The 18,796-nt window shown below is 42.2% G+C and overlaps 1 protein-coding gene across 3 annotated transcripts in view; it reads left to right on the top strand.

Moving 5' to 3' along the window:
* DENND4A (DENN domain containing 4A) overlaps positions 1 to 18,796 on the top strand; it is a 96,843-nt gene that overhangs the window by 33,218 nt on the left and 44,829 nt on the right. For all 3 annotated transcript variants that reach the window (XM_074966576.1, XM_074966577.1, XM_074966578.1), the window contains 4 exons: positions 6,370 to 6,428; positions 12,772 to 12,916; positions 13,530 to 13,705; positions 17,944 to 18,044. In XM_074966576.1, coding sequence (XP_074822677.1) covers positions 6,370 to 6,428; positions 12,772 to 12,916; positions 13,530 to 13,705; positions 17,944 to 18,044 — 481 coding nt within the window. The remainder of the gene's footprint in view (positions 1 to 6,369; positions 6,429 to 12,771; positions 12,917 to 13,529; positions 13,706 to 17,943; positions 18,045 to 18,796) is intronic.

Raw genomic sequence — 18,796 nt, 5'->3', positions numbered from 1 at the left:
GGCCTTATTCTGTCCTCTGCATGTGTATGGTTTCCACTGAAGTATACAAGAATTATGCGCATTCAAGAGGCACAATTTATGAAACTTATGACTACGGCTACGTTTTAGTCACAGGTATTTTTAGTAAAAGTCATGGACAGGTCACGGGCAGTAAACAAAAATTAATGGCAGACTCCTTACCTGGCTCCTGGGAAGCAGTGACCTCCAGCTCCTAGCTCCACATGCTGCCTCCGCCCCGCCCCAAGCTCCGGTTCTGCAGCTCCCGTTGGCTGGGAACCGTGGCCAGTGAGAGCTGCAGGGACGGTGCCTGTGAGTGGAGCAGAGGCAGCATGTGGAGCTAAAAGCTGAGGGAGGGGAGTTCCTGTTGCCCTTCCGGGAAGCTCCCCCAGGTAAGCACCGCCCTGTACCCCAGCCCTGCCCCCCCAACTCCTGCTGCTGGGGGCCAGGGGGGCCTGAGACTGCCTCAGCAGCGGCCAGTGCAACTGCCAGAGCTGCTCAGGCGGCTCCTGGGTCATCTGCATCAGCTGCTGCCGAAGTCACAGAGCCTTACTGTCCACTCATGTAAGGTAATCTTTACTATGTCCAGCCTTAAAAGTGGTATCGGGGTTGGAGGTCAATCAAAGATGTATTCTCTGTTTAAATCATATGCAGAGTTGGTGGGGGTAAGGAAACCTCTAATTTAGGATTTTTGTGAGGGAGCTGCTATTAAGCCGCCTCATTAGGTTACGTCCCACTGGAAAAGGAAAATTTTATTATTTTAGGAGGCAAACAGGATAGAGGCATGTTAAGTTAGAAACTTAGAGCAAAGAACAGATAAACTCATTTCATAGCCATACAGTCAAAATTACTGAACCAAGTCCTGCTGTTCTGACCAAGTTTCAAATGGTATTTGATCTTCAGTGACTTCTTTTGAAAAATACATTGCAAAGGAATCAGTGCAATCTTGAGACTTGAAGTGATATCCACAGCCTTTAGGGTAGATTTCTCAGTGAATAAAGTCTAGTAAAAATGGAGGCAACTTCCTTAAATGGTGTTTTAAACATTCTTAGAAATCTCAACCAAGAGACTTAAGGATGTCTAAGGGCATGTTTATTAATTTGGCTACTATATTTCTGCAGAGGAGTTGGAGAACAAATATCCCATAGTATATCCCACACTTGACAATTTTTACAATAAATATTTAAAGTCTGATTAAACATCCAGTATATTTAAATCCTGTTCTTTTCCATTAGTCACACCTGATAAAATATTGTAGATAAGATCTGTAAAGAAATGCATATAGAAGAATTTAGCATATTTTAGAAAGACATTTGAAGCAATATTCCCAATTAGCCGAAATCTATGAAAATATCCTGGAACAAACTTTTAAGAAATCTGTGTGGTGTGAGCCATTCATACACATTACATCTAAATGAATTTACATAACACCATAGATATAGGCAAAAGGTTATGCACGTACCAATTTAGCACAAGTAGCAAAATCAGCTTTAATAGAAATTACTGTTAATGTCCATAGCCAGATAATTCTTACAAGATGTCTAATGAGGGACTTTCATAGAGTTACTCTAGATGTATGTTGGTATTACAGAGAACACAGTGATTAGCACTGTGCCGTAGTGAAATCACATGCATTCAAATCTAAAATATTTTTCTGAGTGGATCTGAGGGAATGCTTGAATCATAGCAATTATAAACTAAAAGTATTATTAGGGAAAGTTTTGCTCCCTGGAATTGGTTAGTTTAACAAGTATGGTAAAATTAAGATCTCTTTAACAATGTGGGGGGAAAATCTAAAACCCGAAGGAGTATTTTAAGTCTTTTAACTAAGTAGCTGTTTAGCATTACAGGCCCTTATTTCAATATGTGTCAGTGTGGATGTAGGCATGTATCTCATGCATGCGAGATCGGAAACTCTTCTTTGAGTGATTGCACATGTGCATTTCACTCTGGGTGCACACACACTCACTAAGGGTGGCTTGAGTATGCTGGGCTGTTACACGTCAGTTTAAAGGGCCGAGCTGCCTCCGAACCACGATCTTCGTACCACCTGTGATGGTCATTATAATTCCTTGGCTTGCCTTAGCAAGTGCTTTCGGTGTGCTTGTCGTAAATAGTTATCTAGTTTTGTAGTTTCTTAGTAAGTGTAAGATTAGTTTTCTTTTTTGGTCCCCGGTTCTCACATTTCTGCTTCTTGGTATGGAGGGATGCCTCAGTCACTGGGCTTCAAGCCCTGCATCTTTTGTTCTAGGCCGACGCCTCTGAGTGACCTGTGCTCCGACTGCTTGAAGTGTTTGAGGGGAAACTCATATACAGGATCATTGCCAAATTTACAAAGACTTCAGGCCGAAGATTGAAAAAGACAGAGAAGCCAGGCTGAAGCTTTTCCTCATGAGGGTGGCCTTGAGACTGCCTTCAGAGCATAGCTTTCACTTTGACTTCTTCTGTTAGGAATGCGCCTCCTATGCAGCCTGAGGCCTGGCACTACTCTCTTTCTCTGGTACCTAAGACACTCTGAGAGAGGAAGATTGCTGATACCTAAATCCATTAAGCATGTGGATAAGAGTACAGTGCACCCAAAATCCAAGTATATGTCTTCTCAGGTAGTGCAGAAACTCTGGAGCCTGAAGTGGAGCTTTCTTCATCTGCGGTACCACAGCAACCCAAGACTGTCTTGGGACCAACCATACTTGAGGCATTTGTGGCGGCAAGAAATCCGCTGAATTTATCAGTACTGGTATCCCTGGCAGTGCAGGACACTGTGCTCTTGCTACCAGTGACTGAGCGGCACCAGTATCAGTGCAGTAGTTGGTACTGCAACAACTTCCTGTGCTTCATGTTTCACACCCATCAGCAGCCTCAAAGGGAAAGCTTGACTCTGAAGTTGGCATCTCAGGTTGGCACCTAGGTTTCCAAACCTTGGAGCTGCACTATTCCCCCTGTAGGTGTTTCTACCCAGGGTTACCTTGAGATCCTGCAGCTGGCATCAGATCGGGCATGTGGCCAGGGAGTCATTGGGTCCAACACCTGTCCAGTGGCCTTTTGGAAGCCATGAGGATTCCCCTTAGTTTCCAGGTCCTACACAAGTTATTCCTGCTTTGTGCCCTAGGGGAGACATGGGGACTGTACTCGCCGGGTGCCATCTGTTTGTGAGTCTGGTACTGGGCCTGGCACTGAGCAGGAAGAAGTGGTTCAGGAGGAGTCTGCTGAACTGCTAACGGAGGAAGGACAGCTTCAAACTTTGCTGACTTCATTGTCTTCCTCCCCTGTTAAGTCTGTTTCCTTGGGAGGCATCTCACCCCCTCCAGCTGATTATGGAGCACACCAAGAGCTACTGAAGAGGGTTGCCTCAGGTTTTGGGGATCCAGATGGAGGTGGTTAGGGAGTCCTCCCATTGCCTCATTGACATTTTGGCTACTACCAGGCCATTGCAGGTGGCCTTACCAATTAATAAGGCAATTTTGGAGCCTGTTAAGTCAATATGACAAACTCGTTCGTCCCTTTCTCCCACCTCAAGAAGAGCCGAAGGTAAATATTATGTTCCCTCCCTGGCCTTTTCTCCATGAGTGGTCTTGAGGGCTCCTGTTTTTCCACAGATTTCCCTGGTCCCCAGGATACTGTCCAGGATTCAAGAGGGACAAAGCTACAGTCATCATAATAGTCCCTTGCTGGCTGAGGCAGTTTTATCTTTTGGTCCTGCTGCAGCTGTCCACGCGACCTCCCATTCACCTCCTGGCCTGCCCGGACATAATATCTCAGAATCAAATTCTGATCTCCTCATACAAAGCAGAAAATCCTCCACTAGGAAGACTTGTGCTTAAAGTAGAAGAAATTTTCCGTTTGGACATCTGTCGAGGGAGGGGGCGTGTTTTGGTGTCCGTGTCCAGCAATACCGCCTAGCAGTGCGAGTCTGTGGCCGTCTCATTCAGTGGCAAGGGTCAATGGCCAGGGTAGGCGAACCCGGACCCTCCCTGCTCCACTGGGTTCCCACCCAGGGCCCAGTGAAACAATAATTCAAAATGTGTGGCGTAGGGGGTGGGCACCCCTATGCTTGCTCCCTGGGCTATTTCCTACTCTGGCTTTGGTTCCTCTGCTGGTGCCATTGATTTACTGCCGAGTTCCCTCCAAGTGTTCTCTCTGGTCGTGATCTGGACGGTCTTCCTCTCTCAGTTGGGGCTCGTCATTGCTATCCGCCATGGTTGAAGGGCCTGTGGTGGCTTGGCAGTGGGGCCTGGTCCCAGCCATGCGGGGCCCCAGCAGCTTCTTGGCAGGAGCCTACACCACACAACTGCTCTCCTTCTCTGTCCGCCAAGCTGAGCTGCTCCCCTTTGAGCTCAACCTCCATTGTGTGCAGGAGCAGCTGGGTGTGGCTTTCTGGGCCCAGAGCTGCTCCTTAACCATCCCGCACCAGAGTGGGGCTTGTACACCCCATCACAGCAGCTCAGAATGATCTGGATCCAAGTGGAAACACTGATATCAAAGATTGTGCTACTCCTGAAACAAGCAGGCCTGGCATTCAAATCTCTCAAGATCCACCTTACAGCAATATCAACGTGGTATGCACTTGTGCGTTCTCACTCAGTCTTTTTGCACCCAGTGGTTATCAAAATTCCTTAAGGGCTGCCTCCATATTTTAATTTCCAGTCAGAGACTTGGCTCCCTCATGAGACCTTAATATTGTCCTTCTGAAGCTCACAGAGCCTCCATTTGGGCCACTGTCATATTGTTTCATATACTGCCTTACTATCAAGGTGGTCTTGTGGCCATCACGTTAGCTCAGTCAGTGAGCTCCAGACTTTCATGGCAGGACTGTCTTATACATCCTTCCATAGAGACAGTGGTGTTGAGACCACACCCCAGTTTTGTCTCCAAAGAGGTCTTGGATTTTCACCTGAACTAGGTGACTTCCTTGCTAATCTTCTTCTCACACTTGATGCAGGGAGAGAAGAAACTGCATGACTTGGATGTATCCAGATCTTTGATGTATTACCTTAAATGGACCAAGCCTTTTCATTAGTCTCTCTGCTCTTTGTTGCCATTTCTGGTCCATTTAAAAGCCAACTCCTCTCTTTGCAGAGAATTTCCAAATAGATATCACAGTACATTTCCACCTGCTACCAGCTGGGTGGCAAGCTTCTCCCTTCGAATATCAAGATACATAGTACCACAACACAATCTGCATCTACCGCCTGCCTCAAAAACATTCTGATCTCTGAGATCTGCAGGGCTGCAATGTGGAGTAACCTACTGGCTTGTGTGAAACACCATGCCCTTGACATGGGATGCCAAGTTTGGGAGAGCAGTACTTCAATCGTTGTTTGACTGATTCAGCTGATATTCCTAATTCCCACCATCCAGAGGGGATATTGCTTGCCTGTCACCTACAGTGGGATCCACACTGACACATACTAGAAAAAGGAAAAATAGTTACTTGCCCTACAGTAACTGGTTCTTTGATATGTTGTCAGTGTGGATTTTGTGACCTGCCCCTCTCCACTTTAGGAGTCCTCAGTTAGTCTTTGATTTGTGAAGTAACTGAGGCAAGGTCGCAGCCACTCTGCCCTTTATACCCTTACATGGGAACCTGAGGAGGCATAGAACATGTCTGGCCCCAATGCAAAACAAATTCTGATTTTGTTTGCATATGCACCTACAGTGGGATCCACACTGACAACATCATCTCAAAGATCTGCAGTTACTGTAGGTAAGTAATTGTTCTTTTCTGGCAGTGTAGTTCCTGAGTTTGATTACTGAAAGATACCCTATATATAAAATATGAAGTGTAATATAATAATGAAAATAATCTTCCTATCTTCATTTCGAGTACATGTATGGTCTCTCTTGATGCCATTGTTGAAGTCTTTGAAAAGAGGATAAATGTATTAATACATTATTGGGCCAGATCCTCAGCTGGTGTAATCTGCCCTTAGTTCCAGTAAAATAAATGGAGTTGAACTGGTTTACACTAGCTGAGGATCTGGTTCTCTTTTCTTATAGAGAAGATGTTACTTGAGAGAAAAAATGTTGTAGCTGAGCTGTGGCTCCTCACTTATCCCAGAATATTAATTAACTGGAGGGTTAATCAATGTTAGTTTTAATCCCTTTTTAAGATAGGTAATATGGTGGATCATCTTTCTGTTTAAGTGCAGAAGGAGGAGAGAAAGTGTCACCTATAACTTATCTATAAGTAAAATATCTGAATGATGATTTTGCATTTTATTGCTTCATTATTTCACATATGCCTGAGCTACATAATGTTTAATATAGACTTTTTTAAAAAGTTCACATTATAATTGATTGACTGTTGTACAATTTCTGTTAAATATTTTTAAGGTCCAAAATAAAAAGTATATATGAAATTTTTTTTTATAGCTATCGCCACATGATAACCTGATTCTTAGTCAGCCAGTGTCATCACCTCTACCACTGAGGCAAGTAGAACAACAGTTCTGTTTTAATTGTGAAACGTACCTTGATCCATTAGTGACATGAAGCTTTAAAGCTTTGAAATATGAAGTAATTTTAACATCTACTATATTTTGTAATTGATGTATCTGGAAGTGATACGATTTTTTTTCCTTTTTAACCAATTGGCTGTCTTATAGCGGTATTAATTTTAAGTCTTTATATTTTATAACTATCTGAAATACTGTAAGTCACTCTTGCAACAATAACAAAAAGGTATTTTGGTACTTCATATTTAATAGTTTGCCTTATTTTTTTAAAATCTCACTTGCTACTGCAGAAACCTCATAGTCCATATAGCTTATGAAAATCATATGTAATATATATAAATTATGGAAATCCTTGGTAGTGACTCCATAGTCAGGATAGAGTTCTTAAATGGGCTTAATATCAGGCATAAGTTCCTGATTTAGTCAAAAAGTAGGTGGCCAATTAGTCTGAAAAGAACACAGAAGGTTAACTTTTTTGCACATTGAATTTTCTGTGTTGTTCTTGATTGGTTTCTCTTCATAATATTTAATAAGGCCAAAATTCAAAAGTCTTCCTATCTGATGTGTCCATTGCAATCCTAGCTTTTCATTTTTGACCAATAATCTCTTAAAAAACATTTTGCCTACACAAAACTTGGTAGAGAGCTGGATTCTGAGTATTGTCTGTGGGCTTTTGGGTTTTTGGTGGTGGTTGTTTTTTTTAATGTTGGATTTAGGATCATTATTTAGCTATTCTCCATGTTGCTGTAACAGAAAGTTTGTGCTGTGTACGCAAACCTGAATGATAGGGAGCCATATAAACACAAGCCTGTTTTGATAGGGAGTCAGACACATCCAATACTTTTCCATCAGTAATGACTTTTCTGGCAGATTTTCTCCTAAAATGAAAGGAGGTTTTGTGCGCAGTTGCTGACAAATAAAATATTCTCCAGCAGCAGCTGCATTTTGGTCCCTCCTCCTCCGCCCCCCCCTCCAGCTTTGATCAAATATCACCAACTACTAGTGTGGGAGGAATAATCTGGTAAAATGTGTACAGAAGGAGCAAAATGAGGTAGAGTTCAGGATGCAAAGAGAGATTTGTGTTATAGTTGCAGTAATGGTAAAGGTGTTTGCTTGTGTGTGGAGAACTCGAGTGTATGTACTCTTAGGTAGTTTAACTTTTTCACTTCCTTGCTTTTGTGGGTTTATGTCAAGTGAGTGTGTGTGTGTATGTGAACCCTAACTGCTTCACAACAAAGTTATATGTATTTACTCTGAAACCTATGTATTTACTAATTCATATATTTTATGTAACATCTATAATATTTTCTAAATATTCATTTAAACAAAAATACTCCATACTTTCTGTATGAAGAGTACAGATGCTGTTAATATTGAATGTTAACTCACATGAGGAATTCATTTTTGACTGGCGGAGATAAAGATGTATATTGTTGTATAATCCATGACGCTCAGTTAGCAATGTGATAACTTTCTTTCTAGTAGAATAGCATTCACATAATCGCTGTGTGATTTGCAGCACAAACCTGAGGAACTGAGCATTTCCCATTATATTGAGGGAAAATCACTAGACCCTCTGGCATTCGTTAGAGAATTACAGAACTGTTTCATAAATGTCACTGTGTCTGGGTATTAAAGTTTTCTTTAATGTCTGGGAAATATCAACGCACTAATTCAAAGTATTAGTCACACATTTTAAAGTACTCTGTAACTGAAGACATTGGTTAGATTTGTATTCAATTAAATAAGACTATATTATGTATAAAGCAGCTTTTATTGTTTCAGCTTTTTAGTGAAATAATTTTAAATCTTTGAGTATGTGTCAGTGTGGATCCCACTGTAGGTGTGCACGTGCCTCATGAGATAAGAATGCATGAGATAAGAATCTTTTGAACAGCCCTGTGTGTCAGGGCCCACGTTTGCCCTGTGCTGCATCATGTGCCCATGTCTGGGCATAAAAGGCAGTGCAGCCTTGACCCTCCCTCCGTTACCTCTTGCTGCCACTGGCAGAGATAGAACTTAGTGAATATTCAACCCACTTGTCGTTCATTCTGGCTAAACTCTTCAGAAATCTTCCGAACTCTCATCTGTTTGCTCTAGGAAACTAAACAAACAAACATGACCCATCAAGACTTATTCTTGGCAGTCAGACCACCTTCCTTCCCCCCACCTGTGTAGGGTGGTTCATCCACTTCCACCTCGTGATGAACTCTAAGTCCTCAGTCTTCAAGACCTATCCTTTCTGTGATGGACTAACCTTTTAACAGATGTACATATCAGATGCCTCTTCTCCTTTGGTGAGAGCCATATACCAGACAGGTTTCAGAATACCAGACAGACGCTTGCTATGACAACACTTTTTTCCAAGATTCTCAAGTCTTGCAACACTCAACTGAAGTGCTGCTTGCTAGAGCAGTCTATAAGTGTGTCTTCGGACCTTGAGGAGTCAGGTAACAAATCCAACCATGTACTGGAGAATATTATATCCATGAGTGCCGCCCCGCCTTAGGTAGATATGCGGTTCTCAAGCCAGCACAGGAAAAACCCTGACACTGAAGCCAGTGCCACTGGCGCTGATTCCAATACTGCTGGTACTGAAGCTTACCACCGAGAGAAATCATGGCAGAGACTGTAGGCAGAGGTTGGTATCTTCCCATAGGGAAAGGCCACATAAAGCCTCCTTGGAAAAAACTTGTGAAACCCCACACTGAACCTAGGGCTAGTGATAATCCACAAAATTTATCCCAGCACCGACTCCACTGGTGATGATATAACCATCAGCATTGACCCCAGCAGTATTGTCGCTGATGGTACTGCTGATGCATCCTTTGAGGAATCTGGACCAGTGTCAGAAATTACCTCAGCACCCAGGCAACAACCAGCACTGATGTGGATCCTAGTACTGAGAGCACCATATTTCTCAATGCTACTCTTAGAGGAAATCTATTCTTCCTCCCTGTCAGCAGGATATACATTCTTATCTTCCGCAAGCAGGGAACTGGCTCTCTTGAGATTATGGAAAGACCAAATGGTTCTCCTAACAGGATGCCACCACAACTGCACCAAGACTGGCCATCATCAGACAAGCCAATCCGGTGGCATGCCATCATGCTGTATTGGGCTTACTGGGATTCTCCTTTGTGCATTTTCAGGAGCTGATGCCTGTCCAATTCCAGGAAGAGGAGATTGCACTCCCAGTGTCATCCATGGTCAGATCACTGGCACCGAGCTAGGAAGAATGCCAGGAACTGCACAACATGGGACCAGAGGACCAATGCCATCTTGCCTTGCCTCCCAAAGACCTTATCATCAGGCAAAGCAGTAGCCCCAGAGCCAGATGATTTTAAGACATTCCAACGTCTGCTTATGTGAATAGTGGACATTCTAGAAATAGGCACATCAGTTACTAAAAAAAATAAATCCTAAATTGCTTGATACACTGATGACATTGGGCCTAGCCAGAACTGCCCTTTTTTGATAAATGAAGGACTGTATGACCCCACTAAAGCTCTGTGGCAAACACCTGTCACTATCTTGGCTGCAGCAAAAAGAGTAGAAAAGTGGTATCAAGTCCTGTAGAAAGCTTGTGAGTGTTTTTATGCCCACCCTGTTCGGACTTCTTTGTTATCTGGATAGGATAAGGTGAAGACCCCCTTTCTGCTTCACAATTGGAAATATTGGGAGTAAAAGTCTCTTCGTCTAAATTCTGTCAGACTTTGCCTGTGGCCCCTGAACTCTGGCTAGGTCAGTGTACTCCCTGTTCAGACAACACATGAGCAAGAGGTCAAAGTCCCACCCCAAGTCTTGCAAAAGCTGAGATGGTGGCTAGATCCTGAGAAAGCATGAAAGGAATTCCATTCTTGATTCCCTCTCTGAAAATGACTCATCACAGACCCACCAGGAATGGCTTGGTGAGCCCACCTGAGCCATCTGCAAATGCAGGAGTCCTAGTCGCAGGGCATCTTGAAACTCCATATAAGCGTTCCAGAGCTCAGGGTTATCAAGACTGTCTTGTATGGCATTCCTGCCTGTTCTGTGGAACTCCAAGGTGCAGATCTCAATTGACAATACATCTGCAATGCACTACATAAGCAAGCAGATGCTCAGTCATCACCCATCTGCCATCAGCTGATGGATATGGGGTCGTCACCATGGCATAGCCCCATTGACTCGGAACCTTCCAGGAGTCACAAATTGCCTGGCAGACTTGAGCAGACTTTCAGTCACCAACTATGAGTAGTCCCTGCCGAAGTCCATCATAGAAGAATATTTGATCAGTGGAGAGAGTCCTGCAAAAAGCCTTTACTCCACCAAAGACAACAGCAACTATTCGAACTTCTGCTCCAGAGGCAGCATGAACCTGGGTTTGTAGCCAGATGCCTTCCTGCTATAAGGGACTTAAGCCCTCCTTATGTGCCTTTCCTCCTATCATCTAACCCCCCAGGTTGATATCCAAGATCACATGGGACAAGGGCCGTGTTGGTCCTCAGTGTTCCTTACTGGCCAATGCAGTTTTGGCTGTTGCATCTACTGCAGATGTTTGGTCAGCCTTGCACCCTACCTCCCCCCCCCCCCCCGATTCATTTCACATCCTGCTCAGACTCAAAAGCTCAGAATCATGTCAGGTACTGCAGCCAGACCCATAGTCAGTCATTGCACCTGGCTGCTTGGACTTTCATCGGTTAATCACTGCCAAAAGAGACAGCTACTGACAAGCACAGGAAATTCTCATATAAAACAGAAAGTTATAGAAACAGTTTTCCACATGGACCGCTCAGCAGAATCTAGACCCAGCAGAGGCTCTGTTATCAAAGATCCTTGACTACATGCTACACTTGAGGGATGTTGCCTAACATTTAGCTCTCTATCTTGCAATAATATTGATGGGTCACGCTCTGACACCGTTGTGTTTGGTCATCTCTCACCCAAAGATATTCAAGTCCCTTAAAGGCCTTCTGCGTACCTACCCACCAATTAGACATCTGACTCCTGCAGGGGATCTCAACATCATCTTCATCTTCCTACAGCTCATGGAGCCTCTTTTTGAACTGCTGTCAAATTGCCGTTTATACAGTTTTATCCTGAAAGAGTCTTTCTGGTTGCTATTGCCTCAGCCAGAAGGGTCAGTGAACTCTGTACCCTCATGACCTGTCCTCCCTGTACCTCCTTTCACAGGGACATGATGGTGCTGTGACACCATCCCAAATTCATCCCTAAAGTGATTTCAAAATTCCACCTGAACCAATTGATTGATCTGCTTATCTTCTTCTGGGTTAAGTTTGCTTACAAGAAGGAACAGAAGCTACACACACTGCATTTCCCCAGGCTCTACTCGTACACTGACAGGACCAAGCCTTTCAGACTGTTTCCTCATCTCTTTGTGGCCATTTCCAGCCTTGTAAAAGGTCAAGTTATCTTGTCACAGAGAATCTCTAAGTGGATCATATGGTGTATTTTCACCTGTTATCAGATAGCTGGCAAACCTCTTCCTCCAAACGTCTAGGTGCATACTGCCGGAGCACAGGCCGCAGGATCAGCCTGCTTCAGGATTGTGCCAGTATCTGAGATCTGCAAGGCAGCAACACGGAGTAACCCACTAACCTTAGTCAAACTTTATGCCCTTGACTTAGCGGGTAGGACAGATGCCAAGTTTGGGATAGTGGTGCTTCAATCATTATTAGATTCAGCTAGAACTCGTCATTACCACCAGCCAATGAGGATACTGCTTACTAATCGCCTAGGTTGGGATGCACGCTGACACATTTGGAGAAAGGACAGTTACTAACCCAACAACTGTGGTTTTTTGAGATGATGTAGTGGGTGCGGATCCTCTGCCCAGTCCTTCATCCCCACTTTGTGGAGTCCTCAGCAGCAACAGCTTTGAATCATGAGGGAACTGAGAGGGGGGTTGTGGATGCCCCACCTTTTATGCCATTCTGTAGGAGCACAAGATGCATGTGTGGCCTGGACTGACATGAGTATTCAAAAGATTCCCCCCATCTCATCTGCTTGAAGTGTATGTACACTTACAGTGAGATCCACACTGACTACAACATCTCAACCACAAGTACTGTAGGATAAGTAGGTGTTTTTTACTGCATAGTGAAACTAAATGAAATTGCTGAGTTTTTCTTATTAACAAGAATGCAAAAAATAGAAACAAATGGAAAACTAAGTTTGCAATGTGTTTTACAACACCCCAGCTTAAATTCAGTTATGAATTCTTCATTCATGTGTGTTCATATTTTCGGTGCAGTATATTATAATGTTTTTCTGCCTAATTGTTTGATACTCACCAATGTTTTATTTTTTGTAACAGTGGTGGCAAGTTTTCTACACTGCTTCAGAACCTAGGGCCCGAGAATGCAGTAACTTTACTTGTATTTGCTGTAACAGAACATAAAATTCTCATCCATTCCTTACGACCGTCTGTCCTTACTAGTGTGACAGAGGCATTAGTCTCGGTAAGTAGCATTATCTCTTCCTAATCATATCTTTTAGTGAAAAAGAATATTGTTCAAATAAACTGTAAAACAAATATATAGTACTACTTCTGGGTTTAAGTGTTATTTAGAAAATAGGGACCAGATTTCCCCTCTGAGATACCACAGAAGTAAGTGAGGTTAAATGAGTTGAGGGTAGAATTTAAGCCTATCTTTGACTTTTGCTTATTTACAATATTGTGCCAGTCACTATCGTATGTAGGCAGTAAATGCAGGAACTCTTTAATTTCCTAAATGCCCCCGGTAGGACTATATTCTTCGGTTTTGCTCTCAGAGGGCTTGTAGATGTATATTATTTTTATATGTCTTTCCTCTCACAGACCAATGTTAGTGTGTCTACTGAGAAACGGCTAGTATGCAGAAGATTTCTGTTTTTACAGATTAAGTAAACTAAAAATTAAGAAAAATTAAATTGCCTTTTTAATTGACAGCAGCTATTTAATACTAGAGTTTACAGTTTCAATCATATGCTGTTACTTTTCATGTTAAATGTTTTTATAATGTGGAAAACAGTTCTAGATTGTATCCTTCTATAAATGTCATTTGAATATTGTGTTTTGTTTTGTTTTTTAAGATGATATTTCCTTTCCACTGGCCATGCCCATACATTCCTCTTTGCCCCTTGGCACTGGCAGATGTGTTAAGTGCACCATGTCCATTCATAGTAGGAATTGATTCAAGATACTTTGATCTGTATGATCCCCCTCCAGATGTTAGCTGTGTTGACCTAGATACCAACACCATTTCTCAGTAAGTATTTATTACTGATGTTCTTGTATGTTTGTGATATTTGTTTTATTTCCTATGGCAAAAACCTGAGAGATTCCATTTGAAGTTTTGTTTTTTACCCATTATGTTTCAATTGTGTAGCAGCATCTTAACACTATTTCTTCCATGATGGATCTGCTTCTCTGGCCAGAAGCAACAGCTCATTGATATTTGCTGTCCTATTCAGCAGAAAGGAGGCAGAGTCTTCCTTTACCATCATCACCAGGCATCATCTATCTGTCTGTCTATATATAGCATAAGTAATTAAATTCAAAACTCTGCTACACCCTAAAAATTTTGGACTGAAAACAGACACTGGATTTATGGCTTATTACAACAATCTGTAACCCACTAACCCCTTCTTTTTTCCTATAACTGCAAAGGTCTTAATGGGCCAGTTTGCCTGGAATGGTCCCTTAGAATATATGCTAACTACTTATGCTAAACAATCTGTTCCACTTTCCATTTAGCTGTGACTCTTGGAGTACCTTTCCCAGACCTGAAGAAGAGCTCTGTGTTGCTCAAAAGCTTGTCTCTCTCACCAACAGAAGTTGGGCCAATAAAAGACATTACGTCACCCAACTTGTTTCTCCTCTTAATATTTAGCAGGTAGATTGCTGTCAAGTTGAGTGCTCAGTACAAATATTACCAAACTAATCTGCACAGCCCTGCTTGTAAGGTCAATGCGTATTAGTGCAGTTTTTCAGCTGGCACACTGAGAGAGAGAGTTTAAGTGACTTGCTCAAGATCATGTGGTGAGTCAGGGCAAGAGATGGCATTAGGACTCAAAAGTCCCTACCTTGAAATCCCGTGTTCTGTTGACTAGTCCGCATTGTCTCTAATGTGAAAAAGCTTTGAATGTAGAAAATTCTCTGCAAAATAAAGAAAGCTAAACCAGAAGAATAAAGCTCAAATGCAGATCGGAGATTCTATTGTAACTACTCACAACCCATAAGACTATCACTCAGTAGAACAAGGTTGTTTATCTTTGTAGTTTCTGTGTGCCTGATAAAAGCTAAGTAGAAGCCATTTATAGTGCCAAGGAGGAGGGCGCAAGGGTTTCCGTTTCCATAAGATATGCCAAAAATAAACATAACTCACTTAATGATTTTTAAGTATTGTGTGGAGCCTTGTGGGATTTTTTTAACATATATTCAGAAGTTATTCAGGAACTGGTTATTTCTAAGGTTTTTTTAAAAGCTTTTGGAATTTGTTATTAGCAGATCTCAAAAATAATCAGAAGCCAGCTGCTGAAGAGATTTAAGTGATAGCAGTGCACTTTTAAAACCATTAGGGAACAGTACTGGGAGCCAAGGGGATGAGTGCAGACAGGGTACGTCTGCACAGCAAAGAAAAACTCTCCGGCTCACAGAGGCTCAGACCATGGGGCTGTTTCATTGCTGTGTAGACTTTTGGGCTGGAGCCCAGGCTCTAGGACCCTGTGTGGTGGGAGGGTCCCAAAACTTGGGCTCCAGCCCGAGTCCAGAAGTTTACAAGCAGTGAAACAACCCTGCATCCCAAGCCCTGTGAGCCCAACTCAGCTGTCATGGGCCAGACATTGTTTTTTCTTTCCTGTATAGACATACCCATAGTGTATTTTTAGCAGGTTACCCAAAGGGAAGACTTGGTAAGTGGATAAAACTGCAAGAATACATATCAGCCATTCCAGTTCTTGGGTAAATAATATTGATTTAATTCTTCCTGTGTTCTTCAAATGAGAATGTAGCTGTTCATTCCATCATGGTTACATGGTCCACAAAAGAATAGTCAAACAATACATAAACTGGGCTGTTTTTAAGGGGTGGGGGAATGAAGCCTTGCACAGAGAATTTCTAACTATGGGAGGTGATATCAACTTCAGTAGTCAATTTTTGAAATAATGTAGGCGTAATTTATAGGCATAATGATTATAGGCTGGACACAAGGCATGAGGTGAACACTCTTTGGTCTGGAGTTTGGTTTTAGACATTTGCAGGCTAAGTGGGGCCCAGACAGGCTAGAGAGATAATTTGGATGTTGCTGAAACAAATAGGTCTGTGTATCTTTTTGTGTATAAATCCAGTGTCCACGTATTGTCCACCAGCGAGAACTTTTGCACTGAAAAAATTAAGCCTGGTACACTGCTCTGTGGTAACCCATAAAGATGAGACACACCATTTGAGCAATATTGTCCTAAGGAGAGAATTTGAATAAAATGATTCAGAGTTGAAACAAACTAATACTAAGTTACTCTAAAAAGACCTTTGGAACTATTGTGCACTTAATAAAACTTTATATAATATAAAAGTATTAAGACACCAAAAATCAGAAGGAAGCAGTATTCTTCAAGATCAGTTAAATATATCTGTAGCTCATAAATTCTAAGAATAGTCTTTTTTTTTTATACCAAAAGTCTAATTCAAGTTTATTTTAATGTTTTCTGACTGATAGCTTTTCTTGTCAGTATCATTCTCATTTATTTTTAACTAAAGAAGCTGGTGAGTTCATTAACCTTTCTTTGTTTTTAATTTATCATTAATAATTATAGGATGGTTCTGTCTAATTCTGTCTAATTTTTGTGTGCAAATTTATGGCCACAATTAAAAAAAATCTTTGTGAAAAAAGATTGTGTTAAGGCACCTATGCTGATCTCGGAGATTTTGTACAACTCTCTTCTACTCTGCATTTTTGGCAGTCAGTTGAGACTGGACTGTGGTGATCTGTTTTTGTTGTGGGGGTTTTTTCTTTTTCTGGGGGAAGGAAGGGTTCCATAGAAAGCAGCATTTTTTTTCCCACTGCTGTCTTTTTATGTTAATATTTTAAGTTTTCTTTACTTTCATGCTTGTTGATTCAGGTTCTTATTTTCTGCTTCTCATTATTGCTGTCCTCATGCTTCTCCTGGCAATGACTAGTTTCAGATGCATTTTTTTTTGAGCATGTGAAGTCTGTGGATATCATATGCATAAACCGTTTGGCAAAAAGCAGATGGACAAATGGTTGAGATTTTTGTGGTTTTTGTGCCTTTTGATATGGTCTAAAAGACTTGCCACTGCCCTCTGTTGATGGTGAAACTGTGTAACTTTTATATCACTTCAACAACATGTTGTCTGAGGTCACATTTACCTCAGCTCTCCAGCAAAGTGGAGTTCACCTCATGTGTTAATTTATCCAGGTCATTGCGTAACTCCAGTCATTGCATAATTCCAGTCATTCCCACCTTCCAAATCTAAGTCACCACAGTTTAGAAATACCATATATAGTTGCCATATTTCATAATACTTAAACCAGGGATCGGCAACCTTTCAGCCCGCGCCGCTTCCCGCAGCCCCAATTGGCCTGGAGTGGCAAACCGCAGCCAGTGGAAGCCGCGATCAGCCGAACCTGTTGATGCGTTAGGTAAACAAACTAGCCCGGCCAACCAGGGGGCTTACTCTGACAGGCCGTGCGCCAAAAGTTGCCGATCCCTGGTTTAAACCATTCCTGTTCTGTGCAGAAAAACCACGTTTAAACTTTATGAAATAGAAAGTTGATAAATACAGAGCACAATAAATAGTATGCAACCTTTTTGCCTCTTTAAACGGCAAAGGTTGTGGCTGCCAATGCGGCATGGCAATGGAGGTTTTTTCATTAGCTGGTTTTTTGCCATGGTTTTTAGGCTCGGTCCTTGAGCTAGATCGTTTGAAGTAAAATGTTTACGCCCTACTGTGCATCATTGGCAGTCAGTACTACAGTGACCCAGGAGTAAAATAACAAGAAGATTGAGGTGCACCGGTGAAAATTTCTGGGGAAATATATTTAATCTCTGCCCACACTATGGTTGGCATTAGGTATTGTTACTAATACTCTGTTTTCATGGGCTCTAAATGCATTACTATTTCTATCTTTTAAAGCATAATTTCTCCCGTCACTCTTGGGTTTGGCTGCAGAATCATTATCAGAATGTATGGGTAACCCGTTGGATGACTATGACCACATTTCCATACAGTAAATTAAATCCCTACTTTTCCCTCCCTTGCTCAAGACCGTTCTTCATATAGTGAATTGCTAATGCACACCCATTTTTATTTTATACATATAGGATTACGTCCTTCTGGAGAAGACCCTGTGTAGAACTATATTTTCCATTTATTATTTTTATTTATTGGTATAATGGACCAGGACCCTATTGAGCTAGTTGCTATACAAACATAGAACAAAAAGATGGTCTCTGAATAGTAATACTTTTCTTCTTCCCTTTTTAGAACTGGAGATAAGAAAACTATTTCATGGAAGATCTTACCAAAGAAACCTTGCAAAAATCTGATGAACACTTTAAATAACTTGTATCAACAACTGGCAGAATGTGAGTGGGGGAAGTATAAAACAAGATTTTCACTAACTGTGGTGCATTGTAGCTAATGTTAACAGATTGTACTGTAACTAAAATCTACCAGTTTGCTGAAGGCATCCTTCGTGATAAATATCACAAAATGTTTTACAGAAAGGAGAAGTTTTGCATAAAATTAAAGATTAGAAATAATCACTGTAATCAAATTTAGGCACCTCAGGAATGGACGTTGTCCAAAACTCTGAAATGTTGTAACTCTGAACAAAGCACGGTTTGGGCTCCAGATCCAGCAGCTAACGCTGCAGGCCAGGTTTCAGCAGCAGCTGAGCTTCCTACTCAGTGCCTGCTTGAGTTTGCAAGACTGTGGGGGGGAAGAGTAGTGAGAGAGCATGAAAACAGCATGTTCCCCTCCTGGAGGATGGGTGGGGGGTAAAAACAGCCCATCCCCTTCCTGGCGGGGGGAGGGGTAAAAGTGGTACAGCAGACCCCAGTGCCACTCCTACTCTGGCTGGCTGGCTCCAGCTGTCTTGGGCCCGCAGCTCCAGTGTCTTGCTGTAAGTGGCTGCCCCGTGCATGGGGGTGGGGTGGGGTGGGGACAGGCAGCCCAGATGTACCTATCTTTAAGATGCAATAGAGGCACAGTACAGAATTTTTTTTGGGGGGGGGGGGTGTTTTGGGTCTCTGCTGCTGCCTGATCGGTTACTTCTGGTTTCACATGGTGTCCGGTTGATGGGTCAGTCCATAACTCTGGTGCTTGTATCTTTTTG

Source organism: Natator depressus, chromosome 10, assembly GCF_965152275.1.
Source record: "Natator depressus isolate rNatDep1 chromosome 10, rNatDep2.hap1, whole genome shotgun sequence".
Lineage (NCBI taxonomy): Eukaryota > Metazoa > Chordata > Testudines > Cheloniidae > Natator > Natator depressus.
Note: the sequence above shows the minus strand (reverse complement) of the source record. Positions and strands in the feature narration are given on the sequence as shown.